Here is a 21,470-nt window from a genome sequence, read left to right on the forward strand (position 1 = left end):
CTGGGCCGCGGCCTTTTCCTCGGGAAGGTGGGGTATGTTATATACGATTTGAGAAATGAGTCGGAATTGTGGTGCACAAACAGATGATGATCACTGTCGGGTTCAAATAGAGAATATTGAGATGAAAAAACATACATGCGGGGACCGCACAAATGGTCGCTATCAAAGTAGTGTGGAGTTACATCCAAGACCAGCACACAATAGAGTTGACTCAAGGCAAAAGAAAAGAAAAAAAAAAAAAAAGAGTCGGAGGGGCACCGACGACCAACACGGAAATTGAAGATCAGACTAAGAGTATTTAATTAGTTATGGGGTTATTGGAGAGCTTGCTTGTGTCGTGTTATCGGTGGGATCAGCCCTCGGATGCATGTCGACTTAGAGCCTCCTGTAGAAAGACGGAGAAATGGTAGAACAAGCTTCCATTACACTTCACAGCAGACAAAAGAAGCAAACAATCCTATCTCAAAAGAAGAATGAATGAAAGAGAAAGAAAAGGCAACCAGGATTGGACAAAAAAGATAGAGAACTTGGTATCTAGGAGCAGACAGAGGAAAGCCGGAACTGGAAGAAGCCTCAAGTGGGGCACAAGATCTGAGTCAAAAGTGAAGTGTTATACTGTTACTGTTAGACAATCAAGAGACCCTCAAGATCCCTCATCCTTGCACTTATCTAAGGTGGTTTCAATCAACCCTTTAGCGAAGGAGACAATCGACTTGCGGCTCCCTGAGTGACAGATAGTGACAGACAGCGACAGGAAGGAGATGCCCCCTCCTGGCCGTCTAATAAGGATCGTTGACGTGTTCGTGCAGAGGATAGCCCTGGCAGCCAATAATGCGCGGGGGAATCGCATACACCGAACTGAGCGGTGATGAGGGTTTGTAAGTGTGACCCCGCGAGAGGTCGAGATGGATGGATGGGGATGGGATGCTTCATGTGGCATCTTATCTCGAGAGTATCATCTCATGCCAGAGTATCCCTGTTTCATCTCCATTTCCAGTCTCGTCTAGGGAGTACGTAGATCATCTCACTCGGGCAGACCTTTCAACTTGTGTGAGGAACAAAGTTATGACCAACCTTAAACAACCCAAGTCTCTCTCGTTTCATGCAGATCACGAGACACAAGACTACCTAGGTAAGAGTCAGAGATCTAGGGCTGGAAATATGCTTTGACAAATCAACGCTAGAAGCACCTCTAGAAACTGCAGTATTTGTGTAACCCGTGCATCATGGGTTTCGCTTCGATTGCTGAGTTATGTACCATCTCTCGCTGGTAATCCATCTAGATCCCCTGACTGTGAAATCGGTACTTGAGAATGTATACACTACTGCGTTGGACTTGGAAGACAAGAGATGCTCCGTATCCAAGGCCTAACGAGCTCTCAGGCATCAAGGCATCCAACCCCGGAGATATCGGAGCTGGGACGCGTCGGTGCAACACGTAAACAAACGGTCCCCGCGTCATCCCAGGAGCTTGGGCCAGGTACCCGAGCTGCAAGATCTCGCTCATTTTTCAGACTCAGGCGTCCACTGTCAACACCCTCTGTGCAACCCACTCCACATATGACTGTATGTATTAGGACAACGGAACGATAGAAGAAGAGGGGAAGGATGCGGTTGATTAGCTACTAGATAGTATACAGCAGTTTTTGCTTGCCTCACACATCACTTTCTGCAGCTTCAGCTTCCGGTCATCACATAATCCCACCAGCCGGAACTCAAATAAGGCTGCAGTCCACCCTTATTCAAGTCAAATTCAACCCAGTCCGTAGAGTAAACATTTCCCATTGAAGATCCTTCATGAAGAACAGAAAAGCACGTAGAGAAACCCCACCGTCATCCCATCCCGAAAGCCGTCGGAAGCTAAAATAAAAAGGAGTATAGAGAGGAAACGCGACGAATACAACTCAATCAGAGTGAGAAAACGACTCAACAACGCCAATCGGTCCAGACACAAGAGACCTAGGTTTGAAAGAAGACAGCTTAAGAGGATTCCTCTTCGTCTTCCTCCTGAGCGGCCTGTGATCCCCACGTCTGTCAGCACGGTGCATTTCATAACACAAGATGTGATCACATACGTTGTAGCTCGCCTTCTCGTCTTCGTAACGCTTCTTGTCGGCGGCGGCCTTCTCCTCGTAGGGTCGGCGCTCGCTGTCGCTCAGGGCCTTCCATCTCTCTCCGAGCATCTTACCGACCTGACCTGCAGAGAAAAGTAAGCGATGATTTCAACGTCAAAAGTTTTAGCCAGTGTGACTTACCGAACGAGATGCCGGGGTTCTCCTCGCGGACCTTCTCACGGTTCTCGTTGGCGAAGAACATGTAGGCAGAAAGACCACGCTTGGGGGCATTGGGGTCTGTCTCACGGATTAGTTCGAAGCAAGGTGCGTCGGGGAAAGTGTAAGCACATACCCTTCTTCTTTCTCTCGACGCGCTTGGTCTTGGTGCGGGTGGAAGTCTTTTCCTTAGGCATTGTGGTGGTGATTGACTGCAAGAGGTGTTAGAAGCTGCCAATTGAGTCGGAGAATCAAAAAGAAGTGTGTCAGATGTAAAAGAAACAACAGAAAGACTGAATCGAATTCAGATGAGGAGGTCGAGGAAATGATGCTCAAGTGCGCGCAAGAAGCAGAGTGGTGCGGCTGCACTGTGGTGCGCGCGCCTTAAAAAACGCCCGCGGTCGCAAGTCGAGCAATGACACGAGAAGAGAAAATCGCGCATCCAGAGCTTACCTGAGACTTGATTCAAGGAGCAAGAAGATAGTTCAAGTATTGAAATCGACGATTTTGGCCTGCACTCGACAAATATCAGTTTGGGGCTGTTCGTTGCGTCTGAACTATATGATTGCGGTCGCGAATGCGCGACAGCAAGATCTCGCGGTCATGTTGGAAAAATCAAGCAAATGACGATCGCAGAAAGACGTTCTGAGATGGGAACATGTAGATGCAGAGAAAAATAATAATTGGGTTGGTGTTGTTGAGAAGATGTTTAGATGGGGGAATGTTTATAAGGAAACTCACCGATTCGGATATGTAGTACTTTTTTGTATGGGGAGCAGATTTGTATGGAGAGAATGGTAGAGGGAGAGTGAGGGAGTAAGAGAGAGAGAGAATAGTATGAGAGGGAGAGGGGAGAGTAGTAGTAGTAGGAGAGGGAGGGCAGCAGCAGAAAGGGAGAACGGGACTGCGGGCCACCACTCTGCTTACACCACTACTACTGGACTTTACCTACCTACTTTACCTCACTCACCTCATCCGCTTTGCGTCTGGCTTAGTTTGGTTGGAAGGGAGGAGGAGGAGCGGGGGGGCAGCACAGGCAAGGGAAAATCTACCTAACTGGCTGACACTGGGCTGAGAAATGAGCCGTATCGTCCCATACATGTCACGTACAGCGTTGCTCTGGTTCCCATTTCCTGCGACCGTCAGCTGTGGCTTGAGACTGTCCACTCGATATTTTCATAAGGATATGGTCTACAAAGGTAACAAAACTCTTTATTTTAACAAGATCCATTCTTCGACTCCGTATATCTTGACTTCTCGCGCGATAAATGTTCGCTTTTTGTCAATCCAGCAGCATCCCTGGGTTGCGCATCGCGCTGATGCAGAAGTATCGTCATCTGGGGTATTGTGAATACCATACAGTTTCCTTACGCCTCACTCATCCACATCCACCTCACCATCCTTTCCATCCTACTAGCTGGTACCACGATACGGAGTACTAGCAGAGGTACTTTTCTCCATACTGTGGATTAATCACACATACCTAAGCTACCCAGCTGTGGTACGGAGGACAAAGTAGCACATAGATAGTCGACCGTAGTAATAATTATTGACGGTTGATCAATTTCATACATCCATTGATCATCGAGATACGTATCAATGATCTCCCTCAAAGAAAAAAAAATAAAAATAAAAATAGGTTTCTTTGTATGAAATTCGATAGCTGTCTCTGGGTGGTCAAGCACTGCCGACTCTTTCAATACCTACATAATTCCCACTGCCTCTTTCGTCTATGTACACACACGGAGCCCGTGCCTCGGCGCAAACCGATCAATGCCCTACCATTATTGCTCTCGATTGGATTGTTTGTCCAGTATTATTTATCTTCTTGAATGAAGGGATAGATACAAGTTTACCTGTCAGTCTCTTGGACGACTGTTCTAACTTCTACCGGCAGAGAGTCCACTCTTCCTTCATTTACAATTTCATGCATACTGGCCAGTAGCATAAGCTCTGCACTCTTCCAGCTAGAGTAGGTAGGCAGTATCCCCATGTTGTGCACATTGTCCTTTTGTTATTGTCGGGGCCTGTCCCTAAATCTTAATGTAGGAATGGGTTTGCTTCATCTTAAGTTTCGCCCTACTTTATATAAAACTTCTGCATACTTGACTCTCTACACATCAGCTCGGCTTCAGCACTATCATCATGGAATCGCCCATTGCCCGATCCTGGCTCGAGTCACCACGGATACGCTTCAATGCTTTGTCAAATATTTATGCTACAAGTACCATAGGTGAAATTGTGAGAGACTCTTGCATGTGGAATATTCCGCAAGGACTCAGGCCTCAGACGTGCTGCACAATCCATCAGTTGGAATCTTGTGATTGAGTCCTAGACTTCGGTCTGAGTGGGAGGGAGTGTTGCCAAAGTACCAGACTAGCCAGCCACAGTAGGTAATGCCTTAATATCAACGGCTCACATAAACATGTAGCAGGTACGGAGCACTTCAGTGCCCTGGTAATGGTTATTACCCTACGCCGTACACTCTGCACGCCGTCTGTTTGCTGATTCATATAAGGATCTGGTTGAACGTCTCAGCCTTCCTGGATGACCGTTAGTCTACTTATCAAAGATTCGGACGCAAGGTTTAGCGAATCATTCAATACTGAGGGTCAAAAGTCAAGACCATAAACACATATAACTTATGATGCTAAATGGTTGGTCTTGGAAGTGTCATGATCGTCCACATCCTGTACGTAATTCCAGTACTCCGTACCTGTGGATAAATCCGGTAGTCTGCACATTACAAAGGATGGCCCGATGGGCATTGCATAGCTCAAGCTAAATGCCACTGCGTCCTAAGTTTACGAGCAAAACCTCAAAATAACCATACCGTCGTAGATCGTACCACGGAGGAGGACCTTACTCCCCGTAAACTCAATCTGATGGCTGTGGTATCACTGGTACGTACTATGGGGATAGTCGTCATAGAGTGTGTAGAGTGTGTCAAGTCTCACTTCGTTCCAACTTCCAGGTGGAAACACCGATCTTTTTTTTTGTTTCTCCACAGGAATAATACCTCTAGTACTACTCTGGTAGATAGCGGTACTCTACGCATGATCGCATCTATCCCAGCTTCAGTCGCTCCAGTGGGAAATGGTGACCCATAGCCCTGAGTCGCAGATAAACGCATGACATTCCTAGAAGCGTCCATATAATTGGCGCCCACCTTACCGAGTTCTAATTTCCACCATCTGTATCTGGGCTTTTCTTCATGGTTCCCTCGCTTTAAGACCAAGTTATGTATTATTTATGACTCTATGACAGGAATAATATGGTATGACAACGATTCTTGTTATGGGTGGAGGATGATGTCACGTGGGTCACACCGCGACTGAAGATTATTCCAGTGGCGCGTCTTCAGGCGACATACTAAGCGAGCTTGCGCTGCACCAAAGATTGATACACCGCTGTACACCACTATATTTGGAAAAGATTAGATGAAGTCCATCGCTAGAAGCTGTATCTTGTAGTACGCTAGTCGGAGAAGCCAATACAACCAAATTGATCGCGGAAAATCATTAATTCTGAGGCGACATTCTCCCTTCAATCATCAGATCCATCAAGGACAAGAGCTGTAAGCCCATCGTCTTCAGCCCAGTTCACTCCACTTCCCACAACAATAGCACTTGCAATGCTTTTCATGACTTCCCATCTCGATTTGCTCTTCTTGCGATCGGCCTCTAGATGATCAAGTTGTGCCTTGAGGTCATCATCGTCAAGTGCCTTTCTCCACGAAGAATCATCCTTTGTGGACTCCAGAAGCTGCCGGACTAGCTCTTGATTCTTCTGGTGTAGCTGTAGATTTTGTACTTCCAGATTGGATAGTTGTCTCAAAGTTGCGTTGTGCGCACTGATCAGATTCTCATGTGTCAAAGAAAGCACATCACGCCGGTTGACCAGGGGTAGAAGAGCTCTATGAATCGTTAGCTTGGGAAAGGCTGATTTTAAACTGCGCGCGCTTAAACTGAAAGAGATGTGGATTTGAAGAACGGAAAGGGAGGTAAAACCTTTCAGCAGGTGATGCAGCTTTCAGGTGAACAGCTTTTAATGTTGGATCAGTCATCAGGACAGTACTGATGGCTTTTCTCCTGACCGTATACGTCGCCCTTGCCTCAAGAAGCTCGCGTTCTGCCATTGCAAGTTGCTCATCCGGATTGTCCCCAGAAGCCGGTTCCAGGTCTAGAGAAAATCAGCGACCTGGACTGACAGATTTGGAGGGTTCAAAAAGATATATTAGATGAGAAATTATATGTGATACGTACCTTGTTCGAGAAGCGCCTTTTCCAGTTCCAGTTCCTGAATTTGATTGTAGAGCTGCAAAATCAAGGCTTCCTTGTCGGACAGGGACACCACATCGCGAGGGTCATCAGCCGCAAGATCCAGCAAGGAAACCTCACCTGGACTGAGGTGAGGCAGAGACTGAATCCTCGCAGTTGACATCGAGCAAGACCTCGTGGCAGGCCGAGACAAGTATCTTGTGATATCTCAGGTGAAGCTAGCTCGTAAGCTTTCTGGTCACTGGAGTCACTAACCAAAGTCCAACTGCGGTCGGGGGGGCGCGGTGGAGAATCCCTGGTTCCGGGGGGCTGTCACGGACTCACAGGTGCCTAACAAAGCCTAGGCTGGAGCTTCTCTGGGGAGCCTAGAAGGCTTGCGTCTACATGATCCTCGCCTTATCATCTTCCCCTCCTACATTCTTCACATCTCGACTCCTGAGCATCTGGGCTCAGTCGGTGAGGAGGGGATGTCTCTAAATATCTACATCGCTCACACCGGTGAGCGTTTACTTGCTGACCCGGTGTCATTTGCCTCGTATGTTGTCCTCCCACAAGTATACCCATGGCCGCATCCCTTCAGCTCGTCTATCTTTGCCCTCTTGTCTGATACGGTGCGAAAAGCTTACTGACACTATCCGTCTCGCCTAGTCCGGATGCACTTCGAACATGGATCGCCCGTCACACCTCGATACCTGCACAGAGGCAGATCTTGATGACTGCTCGTGGGAAGAACGTCAGGATACAGTCACTTGCCACCGAGGTACGATAAGATAGTGCTGTCTATTCTAACACCTCCGTATATCTTCAGCTACTCATTTATTTTCGATCAACAGGATGAGATTTTCGTTTATGACCGCCGATATGTTAGCGAGCCCGACAATGTTGAGCTCCCGGAGCTTCCTTCTCCCGAACCTTTCACCCCGGACAGTCCCCCCGACACCCTGGCCAACCAGAACGATCTACAAGCGTGGCGGAATCTTTACATGGCCAGACGGTCATGGGCGTTAACCCTGTCAGAGAGGTGTGGAGCTATGGACAAGAGCATCCACGAACACAACGAACGGACGGACATCATCAATCGGGCGGCGGGTGTAGCTCTCGAGAATCTGAAGACCCATGTGGGCAATTTGGAGAATCGGTTTCAAGAAGCTCAGACGTGGGCAAATGACCTGTTGAAAGAGCAGCAAGTTGCCCTGGATGGATGGCAGCGCGCGCTCGCGACACTCGAAAGCATTCCCGCACCAAAAGACTTCCCCTTCCTGGGACGTCCATCAACCCCGAAAAAGCACAAAGATCGGCCAACGGGGACACTTCGGGATTTCGTGGATACAGATGAGGTTCAAAAAGCTGGAACGGCGGCGTCGGCTGAGACTTCGCGCTTTGCCCGTCAAATTGATGATGTCGCTAAAGCTGTGAGTGGCATCACCGCAGACACGCAGCGCCTGGTCGACGACCCGATGCCATCAAGCGTCGACGTCATCGACGGACTGCAGGAGGTGATTACTATCGCGAAGAAAATAAGCTCCGACTATGAGCACGTTCTAGCTTTGCCGAACAATCAGAAGACATTAGCAAATATTTCCAGGCTTGCTCTGACACATACCCAAGATCTTCTCCCTTCAATGTTGGACACTAGTGCTGAGATCCATGCCGGGCTCGAAGAAGCCGTCAGGCGACATAATGCTGCAATGAAAGTCGCTCTCGACCACATGCGGACTATCTCGGCGATTGAACTACGCCTTGCTGATGTACAATCCCAGATTATCAACCTCAACGTCCAGAGCGACGCGTTTGATGTCGTGTTCTCTGTCTACCACATGCCCATGGTCTACGGCTCCATCTTAGTGGAGTCCGTGCGGCGTCGCGAGTTCAATGACAAGATGAAAGCCGATTCGCTGACGCTGGCCGAGGAGATGGCCGTCTTCAGGGATGAGGAGCAGCGTCGCAGGAAGAAATGGCTGAAGAGCATGGGTGATCTCATCTCCATTACAGAGACCACTACTCCGGGCGTCGAGATCAATCTGCAGGGCCTTGATTATGAATGGCCCGAGGTCAGTAGAACCGATATCGAATCATATATCGAACATCTCAAATCTCGGCCAGCCATGGCTGGTCTAGCCGAAGAGCTTACCCAACAGTACAAGGACTTGGATGCACCTACTCGTCACCAACGCCGCAGGGCAAAGGCTTTCAAGCAGGGCAGCATCTTCGACTTAAGCCGAAGCTCCCTCCTACTCCGGAGCGACGATATGCTGCGGAGTCTGAGGGACGAAAAGTCCAAGCTCGAAGAGAAGTTGAAGGGTTCGGAAAGCCGGATTCGAAAGCTCGAGGACCTGCTTCACCGCCAGAGCCAGCTCAGTCGGCCAGTCAGCGGAAATTTCAATCTGGAATTTCCCAGCTCTCCAGCTTCACCCCATCCCGATGCACTTTCTAGGCGTTCATCAGTATCATCGCGAAGGATGTCTGCAAACCAGTCTTCAGAGGACAAGGTGCTGGCGCAGCGAATTGTCACCCTTGAAGCAGAGCTGAATGCGGAGCGGGAGACAGTGCAGAGGCTCCAGAAGGAGGCGCACGCCGAGAGATTGTCGAATACCGATAAGATACAGGAGGCGCAGTCTACTAAGAAAGATCTCATCGGCAATCTTGAAGCCCGCCAACGCGAGTTCGATGAAGAGCGGCGTTATCTGGAGGGAGAACTGAAAAGGTACAGACATCGAACAGAAGAACTTGAGGAGGAACTGGATAGAATCACAGACAGCCGCGACCATGAGAAACAAGACGCCGACGAACGGATCAGCCAACTCGAGACTGAACTGCAAAACATTCATATTCACGCAGAGGAAGAGATAAACCGAGCAAACGATCTACTCGAGCAAATGCAGACTCGGAAGATGACGGAAGAGAGCCTGCAGCAACGAATCAATGACCTCGAGAAGCAGCAATCGGAGATCACAACGAGAGAGCAGGAGAATCTTCAGACCTTGCAGGCTGCATTCATGAACCTGTCTCCTGGGGGCGCTATACCAGCTGAGATTCCTGGCATTATCAAGGCAATTGAGGTGCTGTCAGAAGGGCTCTCGATTCACGTCAAGAATACCGAAGAAAACATGGCAGAGGCAGTAGCCGAGAACAAAGCTCTCGAAGAGCGTATGAATCAGCTGGAGGCCGAGGTTCAAGACGCCAGAAAGAGCGCGGAGCAACGCGAATCGGAACTGGCCCGGGTCAGAGGAGAGCTAGCACAGGAAAAGGAGAAGCTAGCCGCAGTGCAGTCTGAGCTCCATGATGAGAGGTCAAAGCTCAATGCTCTGCAGTCGCAGCATGCAGATGGTGGCACCGGCACAGATGCCTTGCGGCAACGTGTTGTAGAAGAGGAAAGGAAACTAGGAAGCTTGTCTCAGAGACTAGCTGAGGTCGAGACTCAGGCTCGCCAATCCGAGAAAGAAGTTTTCGCATGGAAGAACAAAGTCAAGGCCCTTTCGGAATCTGAGCAGCAAGCGACAGCTCGTATTGAGATTCGTGGCTCAAGAGCAAAGGAGCTTTCCCAACTGCTCTTTGAACAGGTCGAAAAGATGGAGCATATGCTCGAGCAACTGGGCTTCACCGTGACTCGGCAGGATGGGGAGATAGTTGTTCAAAGAGCGTCGAAAGTTAATGCTTCTTCTGGTGTTGGCGACAGTCTTACCCAGTCCGGAGTCGTCTCCGTCAAACCAGACGCCAGCCTTCTAGACTGGATGCACGCAGAGAGTGCCCAAGAGGAGACGGATCGGTACATGGCCTTTTTGGAGTCTTTGTACCAGTTTGATGTGGAGGTCTTTGGAGATGCGGTAGTCAAACGAGTGAAAGATATTGAGCTCCTTGCTCGGAAATGGCAGAAAGAGGCCAGAGGATATCGGGACAAGTACCACCGGATGCAGAGCGAGGCGCATGACAAGATTGCTTATCGGTCCTTCAAGGAAGGGGATCTTGCTCTATTTCTTCCCACCCGTAACCAAGCCATCCGCTCCTGGGCGGCATTCAATGTTGGAGCACCGCACTATTTCCTGCGCGAGCAAGATGCCCATAAACTGCAGACACGCGACTGGCTCCTTGCTCGGATCACGAAGATCGAAGAGCGTGTGGTGGATCTTTCGAAGTCCATGAATGGAGCCAATCCAGATCGTCGATCGTTAGGGGGAACCAGCGACGGCACTTCGTTCGACGACGAGAATCCCTTCGAACTGTCTGATGGTCTTCGCTGGTACCTTTTGGATGCAAATGAAGAGAAGCCCGGTGCCCCTGCAACACCCGGCCTGGGTAAAAGCACCGTTGCGCCGGCGCATGTAGATGCCCGAGGTAGCATTCGACTGCAGCGTACATCAAACGGAGGGAACGTTGCCAAAACTTTGACGAAGAGCCTGGACAGTCGGCGCAACAGCTCCAGCTCCAAGAAGGGACCATTCACAATCTCCCAGCGAGCCAACGAGTCTACAGCGGAACTCGCCCGGCCGGCCGAGGCGAATACCCCTGTCTCCCAGCGCACACAAGAGGCAGCTTCCACTCCTGAAGAGGTTCGCCGCGACCAGCTCCAGGGACCGTGAAGCATTCACGCGTCTCGTCTTTCTATTATTTTCTCCAGCTTTCGTGACTCTCCGGATTGGAGCTGACGGACCGTCATAGGGCACGGAGCGTGCGCATGCAGGTCGCCAGCCAACCCCGAGCTTGCAGCCGTCGCCGTCCCGATTAGCAGGTGAGACGGAGTCTTCCTCGCCAGCGCGGTCAGCGTCCAGTCGGCGTTCGATGAACAGGTATCGGCCTTGGGAGAAACTCTGGTACGTTGACTACCGATTGGAAAGCGGGAGCAAATGAGCAATATCTACACTATCCCTGGATTTGGACGCACGATTATGTGAATGGAGCGATTGATATTTGTCACGTCATGACATACGGATCATGCCCTGCTTGAGTGATACCCATGCGCTTGGAACACGATTTATTTTCTTTCCATTTCGATTTAGCCTATCCTATTACTATAACTCATAGATCAGAAACTACGGAATTTGATGATCAGATTACATGGCCCATAAGTTCCGGAACCCTATGCTCAACTATATAACCTTTATAGAAAACTCCGGTCCGTATGAAGGTACAAAGTACCAGCAGCGCTTTTCCACCAGGAAGCGCCCCAAAAGTGAATACCGCCTGATTCAATACTTTAATCAAGCTGATCAGCAAACCCCTCCATACCCCCAACTTCCTGCCAAAAGCGCGCAAAATCGACGTTCTCCTTCTCAAACAGCTCTTTTGCCTGCAGCATGGCGGACCGCTGTCTTTCCGGCGTGAAGCCGCCGGGCCGCGTGCTCTCGTACTGGATTAGCTCAACCCACCGGAAGAAGAGATCCTCCTTGCCCATCGCAGTCAACTTGTCCTTGAACGCCAGGATCTGGTCGCTCTGCGCAGACCGCGTCTTAGCCTCCACGGTATCCTCGTCTTCAACACGCCAGATCAGCCACCCATCCGCGTCGGTATTGACCAGCACCGCTGTCCGGAACTCGGACAAGGCGACGCGGTCGTCTTTCCGCGCGGGATCGACCATCTCATGCGCCTTGATCATGGCGTCGTAGTCCAGGTCCCAGTCCGCGTCGACGAGCAGGTATCCCGTCTTCCGGATGCGGTCGGGAGTCACGGCTGCGACGATCTTGTCGCGTGCTTCGTCGTTGTCTCGGATCCAGCGATTTCGCTCCAGTGTCTGGGAGAGGTTGCGCTGGCTGCGGCGGACGATGATTTCGCGGTCCTGGAAGCCGATTTTGCGGCGCCATTGCACGGGTCCGCGGGTGAAGCGGATCGGCCAGGATAGGAAGATTGTTATGAGAAAGTAGTCGATCATGAGGCTGAATGTGCGGCGGAGGATGATGCTGGCTGTTTCGGCTGAGGAGAGCCGTGAGGTGTCTACCCCCGCGGAGCTGGTGAGTCCGATCATCGTGGCGAGCATGGCGGGGTAGGTGTTACGGACCATGTAGATGCGGAGGGCGAAGATGGCGACGATCACGGCATTGATTATGGCGGGTATGGCGAAGGTCTGTTTCTTGAGGTCTGGCGCGGAGGTGTCGATGTGGATGAGGTAGACGTCTTGTGGTGAGAGCGGCTCGAGGAAGGGCCGGAGGGTGCCGGGCGCTTTGGAGAATGGTGGAAGAGGGCCCGCTTGCGAGCTGGGAGTTGAGGATCCGGAGGACGAGGCAGAGCGCGATGCTGATGCCTTGCCCTTGCCGGAACGTCGTGCAGACTTGGTCATTGTGATGTGCTCTTGTTGGAGTTTAGGGGTAATGCCACGGTAGAGTGTTCCCACGGCTATATATGCAAGATATTTCAGATGGTTCCCCTGTTATCTGGCAAATATTCTCGTCTGAATTCTCAAGCATCAGGAAGCCATGCGCATGGCACACGATCACCGCGATGATCAAGACGTCTGACCCGGTCACATGTCCGTCAGTAATAGGTCGATGCACACCAATGAAACGGAAGATGCGATGTTACCATGCATACCATGTACTTTCCAAGTTCAATAGAGCTGAATCTTGAATAAATAATAGCAACCGTCAGGTCCTGGGGCGAGGACCGAAGCTTGGTGTAATTTGTATAGAATCATCATTTCGAATTTCCGTAGAATGACGCTGTTGTTCTTTCTCCGCAGCGCTAAACCGCTTTGAGTCTACAGGACGGAACTCGATGTTGGAGTTTCGACCGCATTAATTGTTGACTTGCTGCTCACAATTTATCAGCTATCGCATTCTTGAAAAAGGAACGCGTCGTATTGTCGCAGAAATAGTGAATGAAGGGATTGTTGCCCATTCACTCGAGGGCCCCCTCTGTTTGTCGTCATGCCCACCCCCGAGCGCAACACCGACCGACTGCCATCGTCGCGTCGCATGCACGAGCAGCAACAGCAGCGCTCACCATTCAGTCGAGCTCGTGGTAATTCTCGTGCAGCTGAAGATTTTGACGCGTCCCGGATACCCACCCCATCCTACAAATATAACACTCAGCATCGGACGAATTTCAGTCAGACCAATACCTTAACAGGAGCGTTCAGGAAAGCGGGGCGCTACGCAACGATGGCAGAGAATGAGGGTATTGCGGCATCCGTTCCTTATTCGAGAGGGACGCCAAGTCCTGGAAGAAGGCGCCAGACTTACAATGCCCGGTCCCCCGAGTCGAATCCGCCGAACGAGCTTGCAGAGGCATATCGACAGATAGACGATGCGGATAGCCTGGTCGATCTAGATCCAGATGATGCCTATGGTCAGGAGGATAAGATTGGACGTTCATCAGGCTATTACACGCGAGATTACGATGTGTTTACGACCTCTGATGCGAGCTTTCTGAACGAGGTTCAAGACGAGTCACCCCGCCGAAGGTTGTCCGATCATATCCAGGATGAGCGGCGCTTGAGACGAGCCACGACCAGCCACTCCCCCGTATTGTCGAATCGCGGCGGCACTAAGAATGCCTTGACAGCGGAGAATCTTCAACGGCGCGAGGAGGAGGATCAGCCAGTCTCTGGAGACGATGATACTTTCCAGCACGGGCTCAATGTGCCTTCCACTTGGGGTAGCCGAGCGAAACGCAATACCGACTGGCTCAGGAAATTAAAGCGACGCGATGAACCCGAACCTGAACCGGAGCCTGAACCCGAGCAAAGGCCGGAGCGGCCTGTCAATGTGTCGCCGCCTGTGACCAAGTTCGATTTTGACTTCCGTACCAGCCCCGGCCGATCCAAGGAGCCGGCATCGAACAGGTATAGCAGGATCCCCCTATCAGACGCTCGAAACAAGTTGTCCTCAGAACATAAGGACGACAAGCCGATCGGAGGAAATCCGGAGCCTATTGCCAATACTCCAGTCACGGTCTACAAGAATTCCAGTTTCACCAAGCCAAGTCCCTCGAAGCGCGACTCCCATGACTTGATTCGCAGACTTGCGAGACGAGAGAGTCCTGACCAGAATCGAAATTCGGAGGAATTGAGGACACCCGAGGCACCAAAGGGTGGCCAGCGTCGGATATATGACAAAACCCCTGTCGTGACAGGCGCCTGGATAGACACTCCTATGACTGAGCGCGTTATCGAACGTACCACTAAGATGCCAGAGGAGCTCACAAATGATTTCAAGTCCCAGGTCGTGCCAAATGAGCCGAAACCCGTTTTTCCCGAGGTGCAAGAAGAGTCAGAGACCGAGGTCAAGAGACTCATGCAGGAGAGAGAACGGGAAGCGGATAGGAACAAACGAGAGCAGCAAGAGAGAGAGCCTGAGAAAGAGAGAGAGCGCGAAAAGGAGCGAGAGAAAGCAAGGATGGAGGAGGAGCAGGAAAAGGCGAGAAAAGAGAATGAAGAGAAGGCAAAAGAAGTGGAAAGACAAAGGGAGGAACAAGAAAAGAGTGAGGGACGAGAGCAGAAGATGAAACTACCACTCATCAAACCCGATCTGCCCAAGAGCGCCCTCGATTCGGTCATACAAGAACACAAGGCCGACAAAGAAACCCTCGATGTGGGTGATGATACGATCGAAAGTCTCCAGGAACTGTTGCTCGAGCAGTCTAATGAAGCTAAGGCCGACCCAGAGGCGGATGCCGCCTACGAGAAGTCGGTAATGGAAAGATTAGAGCGCAGCCAGGGCGACGAGGACTTGGATGATCACAAGATAAGCGAGAAATTGCTGTCGCTCGAAGAGAACCAGGACACCTTGAAGAAGAAGATTGATGGCGTTGAGGAACAAATGACACAAAATATGCCCAAGATACCAAAGATCTCTTCGCGTCCGACATCTTCCCAAGCTCATACGCAGTTGAAGCGCACCCGTGCGGGAAAGCCACGCGATACATGTAAGACATGCGAGACTTGCGGCGCACAAGATGACGGCCGCATCTATGCTGCCATTCCGCTCCCTCTTTTGTGGAGGCGAGATCCAATCTCGCGGCGTATCCGGATTACGCGACTAGGTTGGTGCCTCCTGCTATCACTCCTGTGGTTCGTTTCTGAATCGACCATGTGCGACTACTACTGCCATCCCACTGTTGCTCCCGTTTGCGAAGGGAACTGTCTGCGTCGTGATGCGCCGCGATTTCCGTTTGTGCTTCCTACGATGCTATGGCGTTGGTCTCATCTCTCTTCTGCTCTGGCACCAGTTGCGACACTTGGGATTGCGCTCATCAGGCTCCTAGCGCAGCTCCTGGGTCTCTGGGACGGGTATGTGGACGTGCCACCGCGGACACTCAACCTTTCTGGCGAGGTCCGTATCTACGGCACACGAATTACTCATTCGCCTGTGACCGCAACGGCTACTCCGGGGTTCTTTGCCAGGCAATGGCCGGCCAAGGAGATCAGATACACTTCGGAAGCTGTGTACAAGCCAGAAGCTGTTCCAGAGTCGAGGCTGGAGGAAGAGTTGCCTCGAGATGTGTGGGACGATGACTCGATGGACGACGACGAATTATTGTAACCAATGCATGAACTGGAGTCGGGGGTTTTTCTTCTTTTCATTTTATCTGATTTCATATAGTTTCCTGGCGTTGATGGTCGGTTTGTACCATGGCACAGCGGTTAGCGAATGGCGTTAAGATTCTGTATCTGGACATCTTGCTTGGTTCTCATCAGCTATCTTCATACCATCTATGATTGTGCTTGTCTGACAATCCTTTATCCTTCATCTTTTTGGGGGAACTAGGTTGGCCTAGGCGGGAATGATGAAATGCTGCAGAACGCCAGTAATTCAAGGCTTATCCGTGTATCACACGTAGCTGCGTTCAAGCTCACCATCCACTATATGGTAGATCTCGGGTTCATATGGCGGACAACCCAAGAACTTCCTCGATCAAATGGCAATTTCCGTGCTCATACAGGGGTATTAACCACAAAAAAGCCAGTGCACAATGACGGCATCTGCTCCAGAGTCTCCACCATTCATAAAACAGGCGAACCGAGGCATTCTAGTGTCCCCGCATAGTTGCTTAATTCTTGGAAGTTGAGATCCTGATCGACCCCTGGCGTCTGCAGAATTTCGTTTCTTGCTCCTCCCTTTCTTGTAAATAGTCGTTTTCATTCATTATTTGAGCAAAACAGCTCTCTTTTTGTATTCAAAGGTCTCGGTGATTGTTTGTAGGAGTTAGTGGATCGGTCGCCATGAGCACCCTCGATAACCCCGTCAACCTTGTGAAGGCGATGCTGGTGAGGATTCCTCTCGTTTTGAAGACGGTCCTCCTGCATGGAGTTCATATGTCCCCGGTCTCTGGGAAACAAGATCTTCGGACCGAATTGACAGTCGCCATTATCCGCTCGTTTATCAACTTCAAGATTCCCGTCAGCAAGCAGCAAAAGGGCAGTATGCGCGACCCGGGCATCAAGGGTCCTATGTGGGTGTCGAAGGTCACGTTGCCTCAGCCGGAGAATGATGTCCAGGATGCAGTCATCAAAGCGATTGAGGAGTTGAAGTCGGGGGGTGAGACATATGATATTCCCGGAGTTGGACCTGTCGAGGCCGAATGGACTGGGTATCGCAAGGGCGTGGGCAAGAACGCGCCACAGCCTGATATGTCGGAAGAGGAGAAGTACAGGAAGTTGCGCAGTGACGCAGATGCGGATATGGTCATCTTGTACTTTCACGGAGGAGCGTATTTGTAAGTCGCGGTCGTTCTGTCACGAAATGAGTGCATACTGATCGTTTTGGCAGTCTCATGGATCCGTGTACACATCGGGTCCCCGTATCGCAGCTCTCCAAGCACACAGGAGCCCCCGTTCTCTCGGTGCGATACCGTCTGGCGCCCCAGCATCCGTTCCCCGCGGCGCTGGTCGACGCCTTGGTCGCGTATCTGTCGCTCCTCGCGCCGCCCCCCGGATCGCTGCATGACCCCGTCCCAGCGAACAAGATCATCCTGGCTGGCGATTCCGCCGGAGGCAACCTATCGCTAGCTTTGCTTCAGACCCTTCTGACGCTCCGCCGCGTCTCCCCCACCGTCCGCTTCCACAGCGAGGACGTACGCATCGAGCTGCCCGCAGGCGTCGCGACAAGCTCCCCCTGGTGCGACGTCACAAGGTCCATGCCGTCCGTCGTCCACAACGCGCGCTACGACTACCTCGACCCGCCCACCCAAACCCCCGACACGACGTACGTCCCACTCCCCATCCCCGAAGACGAGATCTGGCCATGCAGTCCTCCCCGCGGCGACTTCTTCGTCAACGCCAACGCCATCCTGCACCCGCTCGTCTCGCCGCTCGCCTCCCGCGGTGAGATCTGGAAAGACGCCCCACCTATCTTCATGTCCCTCGGCGAGGAAGGGCTGACGGACGAGGATCTGCTTCTCGCGCGGAAGATGCACCGTGTTGGTGTGCCTGTGGTCGTGGAACAGTTCGAGGGCATGCCGCATTGTTTCGGTCTCGTTATGGTTGGCACGCCTGCGGGTCAGCGGTTCTACAAGGGCATGGGAGATTTCTGCCGTCATGCGGTGGCGGGCCGCGTCAAAAGTTCGGGGAATCTGACGCATATCGGGTTCAAGTTGCGATCGATGAAGGAGATTCCCTTGGAGAAGGCCGTGGCCTTGAGTGATGAGGAGGTAGATCGGTTACTGCGCAGGACGGCGAACTGGCGGTTAGAAGGTGAGAAGGAACTTCAACGGCTGTGGACCGAGAGGGCAAAACTGTAGTCCAGCCTGCAGAGTGGCGGCCTCTTGTCTGTATATATGACTTATACCCCTGCATATCCCGATTTCTGATTCACTTATGATTAGCACATCTGCATACGCTGCTTTGACTATTCTTCATGCCCCCTTACCGCTTCGCGGTTTTCAAAGGCAACTCGTGTGGGGACGAGACTCCATCGCTCATTGCCTTATCATCTCGTACTTCCCTGATACCGCTGCAAGAGCTTGAGATAAGTCATCCTTATGTTGCTTGTAATGGATCATAGAGATAGATGGCAAATTCCCGACCCTCATCCATCAAGGGCATCACTGGCACGATACTCCGGCGCAAGGATAGCCTCATCGAGCATGGGTTCGAGGAGAAGGCGATTTGTGAGTTACCGACTCGTAGATTCGCATGATTTACCGGCTTAGAGATTATGAACCGCTTCGGCTGTTGGTGAACCAATGGGGACATGTTTTCATGTGCTTGACTGGGGTGTTAAGCTCGTTAAGTGCATCAATGATTCTCCCTGAAAGGCTTCTCTCACCGGTCGATCCTTGATATACCAGTTATTGGAAACATCAGCTTCTTTCACCGGCAAGGTAAAAGCAAATCTTGCCTACATGCATCGACCAGGAAGGATGGATGCGACGACCACGGATCGACTAAGTTATTATCCACCTCGTCCTCGCAGTCTCGGGGCACAGAGCAGAGATTCTGCATCAAGCCAGATGTTTTGGTAGGCCACTTGAATCGCATAAGTCGGCCTCAGATGGTATTTGCCTCCAATCGAACCCCGGAGTCGTATTGCCGTGTCTTCTCTATACAGGAACCATATGTTGACTGCTTCTCAAGCAGATGAACACGCAGATAGTCGATCTTGATAGATCCTGCTGTATTTGTTGCTCGGGCGGGTTGGAGAAGATCATATACAACGAGCTGAGAAAGAAAATCAGGGGCAGAACATAGTCCTCCTGTGGCATCTGTGAAGAACGCGATGTTGACCGTTAATACATGCTTACACTGCAATATCAGAATCGTGAATAATCCCCCCTTAAGCGAGAGCCACACACACAAGGAGGCTTCTGAGCACTATAAAAACTCCTGCTCCCTCTGACCTTCAAGTCACCAAAAGCTTTTCCTCTTCTCTTCCCTTGGCTTTCTTGTCTTTTCATCCTCTCGGTCGCTCAGTTTTCCCTTCTCTTTTCTGGGGGGTGATTCCTCCACGAAAACCATGTCGCTTGCCTTCTGGGAGTTCTGTGATACACTCAGACGTCGCTACAAAGTTAGAAAATTCAGGCCATTCAAGATCATTACTGCAACCTACAAGGTTTCTGAAGATGGTTCTTTGACCATTCAGACTGATGTAATGATCCCCAAGTCTCTGCTCGAGGCAAAGCCTCTTGGAAAGGTTCCAGTCATTGTCCGAATCCATGGAGGGTTCCTGGTATGTTTTCATGACCTTCAAATCAAACACCTAAGATACTTCTTTTGCCAACTGCTTGACAATTGCAGGTCACCGGCCACAGCCGATACCCACCCTGGTTCGCGGACTGGATTCTGAAATTCGCCTCGAGCAAAGGAGCCGTCATCATATCGCCTAACTACCGCCTCCTGCCAGAGTCGTCTGGAAAGGACATCCTCGAAGATATGGATGACTTCTGGGCCTGGTTCTCCAAGGGCAGGGCAGATCTGTTGCTGAAGAATAGTGGGGTTAATATCAGCCTGGACCACGATCAGGTGCTGGCCATGGGCGACGGTGCTGGTGAGCCTCCCACTCTGCGAGGATATCGAGAACAATGGATGGACTAACTGGTTTATCAACAGGCGGTTACCTGGCCGTCCAGCTTGCCCTAAGCTATCCTTCGCAGATCCAGGCCGTAATTGCCGCATCCCCCATGTTGAACTTGAGATCGCGCTTCTATGCCGAGTATTATCGCAACAAATACATGGTAGGAATCCAAAGTTCAATGAAAGAAGTGGCCGAGCATTGCCTTTGGGCGTCACAACAACAGGATAACATGAAACCCACGGAAGGAGAACCTCCAGCCCGACTAATCATGGCATTTTCCATGATTCAGAATGGACAGTACCTCGGATACTTTGGAACCGAAGATCGTGGCCTCTTTCCTCTGGAGAGGGTGGAAGATCTCGCTGCTGCTGGAACCTTGCAATTTCCGCCACTGTTCATCTTCCACGCAGAGCAGGATTCGGCCGTGCCGATTGATGGCACCAAAGCATTGGTCGAGCTGTTACGTGAGAAGTCGCCTGAGACCAGGGTGATGCTCCATACCCAGGATGGTGAACACAGCTTTGACAGAAATGCAACCTTGGAGACTCCCTGGTTGAGCCGTGGCCTGGAAATGATCTCTCAGTTCTGGCTCAAGAACGAGCAGCAGCCGGCGGACAGTAAGTAGTCTGTGGCAGAAGCTCAACGAGAAGATGCCATGCTTCGATCTTGAGTGATACAGCTCACGCTATCGCAGAATGAAATACATAACCTGTTATTGAAAGCCATCTCTATGGTAGAACGTCTGTCATGCACATTCGGACAGAGCAAAGTCGTATGAATCGAGGTCAATCCTTAACCGTAGCCGTGGCTATCGATCCCTTCCATTCACTGGTGCAGTCACAGAGTATATCAAAGAAAAGCGGTTGACCGTCAAGGGCATCACCATGCTGCAAGCTTTCTAGGACTGTGCCATCCTTGGATTCGTATCATCAACTGTTTCCTGGTTGTGTACGGTCCAGGGATCTAGAGAGGACGAGTCATCGAAGCTCTTGGAGAAAGAGCTTCATAGCCTAATCAAGCCTCGTATACCCGATGGCCTCAGAGGAGCGCAAACTGAGAGAGGACAAGGCGTGTTGCACGTTGAGTTAGCTTCTGACTTAGAGCGGTGCTTTCGGTGTCACAGCTGTAGAGGTTGACTAGGTGTGGGGAGGGAGGTTGCTGTAGTAGTATGCCCAAGAAGTAGATGACAAGAGAGTGATCTGAATTGAGGATTTAGTCAATTAGATGACGAGAATAATCAGAGTGATATTACTGTCAAGTCGAGACTCGAGAATCAATAAGATAGATGCCTTAGGCACCCATAAACATGATAGGTTTGGAGATGCCTTGATCCCAGCCCCGCTAAACCGGATCCGGCAACGAACTGATGGTGTATCGACGTAATGGAAAGTGAAGCTCAACAGCCGTCCATGATGACGTCGTTCGGCCTACAAGATGGCCTGGAAAGGGTATATATACCAGGAGGCAAAGTCCTTGATCAC

At 51.0% G+C, this 21,470-nt stretch overlaps 7 protein-coding genes across 7 annotated transcripts; 4 read left to right on the forward strand and 3 right to left on the reverse strand.

The window, feature by feature from the left end:
- Window positions 1–1,980: 1,980 nt before the first annotated feature.
- nhp6 (high-mobility group nucleosome-binding protein) lies at window positions 1,981–2,467 on the reverse strand (the record flags this gene model as incomplete). The annotated part of the gene is made up of 4 exons (XM_026761730.1): window positions 1,981–2,016; window positions 2,076–2,197; window positions 2,256–2,351; window positions 2,407–2,467. The coding sequence occupies 4 exons, from the start codon at window positions 2,465–2,467 to the stop codon at window positions 1,981–1,983; spliced, it is 315 nt and encodes a 104-aa protein (XP_026618428.1).
- A 3,349-nt stretch (window positions 2,468–5,816) lies between these two features.
- On the reverse strand, window positions 5,817–6,713 carry CDV56_108224 (centromere protein H; the record flags this gene model as incomplete). The annotated part of the gene is made up of 3 exons (XM_026761843.1): window positions 5,817–6,186; window positions 6,281–6,452; window positions 6,536–6,713. 3 exons carry the CDS (start codon window positions 6,711–6,713, stop codon window positions 5,817–5,819), a joined length of 720 nt encoding a protein of 239 aa, XP_026618429.1.
- A 304-nt stretch (window positions 6,714–7,017) lies between these two features.
- Window positions 7,018–11,395, forward strand: atg11 (autophagy protein ATG11; the record flags this gene model as incomplete). Its single annotated transcript, XM_026761872.1, has 4 exons — window positions 7,018–7,085; window positions 7,199–7,310; window positions 7,384–11,097; window positions 11,207–11,395. The coding sequence occupies 4 exons, from the start codon at window positions 7,018–7,020 to the stop codon at window positions 11,393–11,395; spliced, it is 4,083 nt and encodes a 1,360-aa protein (XP_026618430.1).
- A 346-nt stretch (window positions 11,396–11,741) lies between these two features.
- Window positions 11,742–12,818, reverse strand: CDV56_108377 (uncharacterized protein; the record flags this gene model as incomplete). The annotated part of the gene is made up of 1 exon (XM_026761996.1): window positions 11,742–12,818. One exon carries the CDS (start codon window positions 12,816–12,818, stop codon window positions 11,742–11,744), a length of 1,077 nt encoding a protein of 358 aa, XP_026618431.1.
- Window positions 12,819–13,404: 586 nt separating this feature from the next.
- Window positions 13,405–16,020, forward strand: CDV56_108420 (uncharacterized protein; the record flags this gene model as incomplete). The annotated part of the gene is made up of 1 exon (XM_026762039.1): window positions 13,405–16,020. One exon carries the CDS (start codon window positions 13,405–13,407, stop codon window positions 16,018–16,020), a length of 2,616 nt encoding a protein of 871 aa, XP_026618432.1.
- Window positions 16,021–16,700: 680 nt separating this feature from the next.
- CDV56_108504 (alpha/beta hydrolase) lies at window positions 16,701–18,217 on the forward strand (the record flags this gene model as incomplete). The annotated part of the gene is made up of 2 exons (XM_026762123.1): window positions 16,701–17,194; window positions 17,248–18,217. The coding sequence occupies 2 exons, from the start codon at window positions 16,701–16,703 to the stop codon at window positions 18,215–18,217; spliced, it is 1,464 nt and encodes a 487-aa protein (XP_026618433.1).
- A 1,349-nt stretch (window positions 18,218–19,566) lies between these two features.
- On the forward strand, window positions 19,567–20,614 carry CDV56_108582 (alpha/beta hydrolase family protein; the record flags this gene model as incomplete). The annotated part of the gene is made up of 3 exons (XM_026762201.1): window positions 19,567–19,644; window positions 19,713–19,962; window positions 20,025–20,614. The coding sequence occupies 3 exons, from the start codon at window positions 19,567–19,569 to the stop codon at window positions 20,612–20,614; spliced, it is 918 nt and encodes a 305-aa protein (XP_026618434.1).
- Between the last annotated feature and the right edge of the window lie 856 nt (window positions 20,615–21,470).

This window comes from Aspergillus thermomutatus (genome assembly GCF_002237265.1).
Source record: "Aspergillus thermomutatus strain HMR AF 39 chromosome Unknown NODE_8, whole genome shotgun sequence".
Taxonomy (NCBI): Eukaryota; Fungi; Ascomycota; class Eurotiomycetes; order Eurotiales; family Aspergillaceae; genus Aspergillus; species Aspergillus thermomutatus.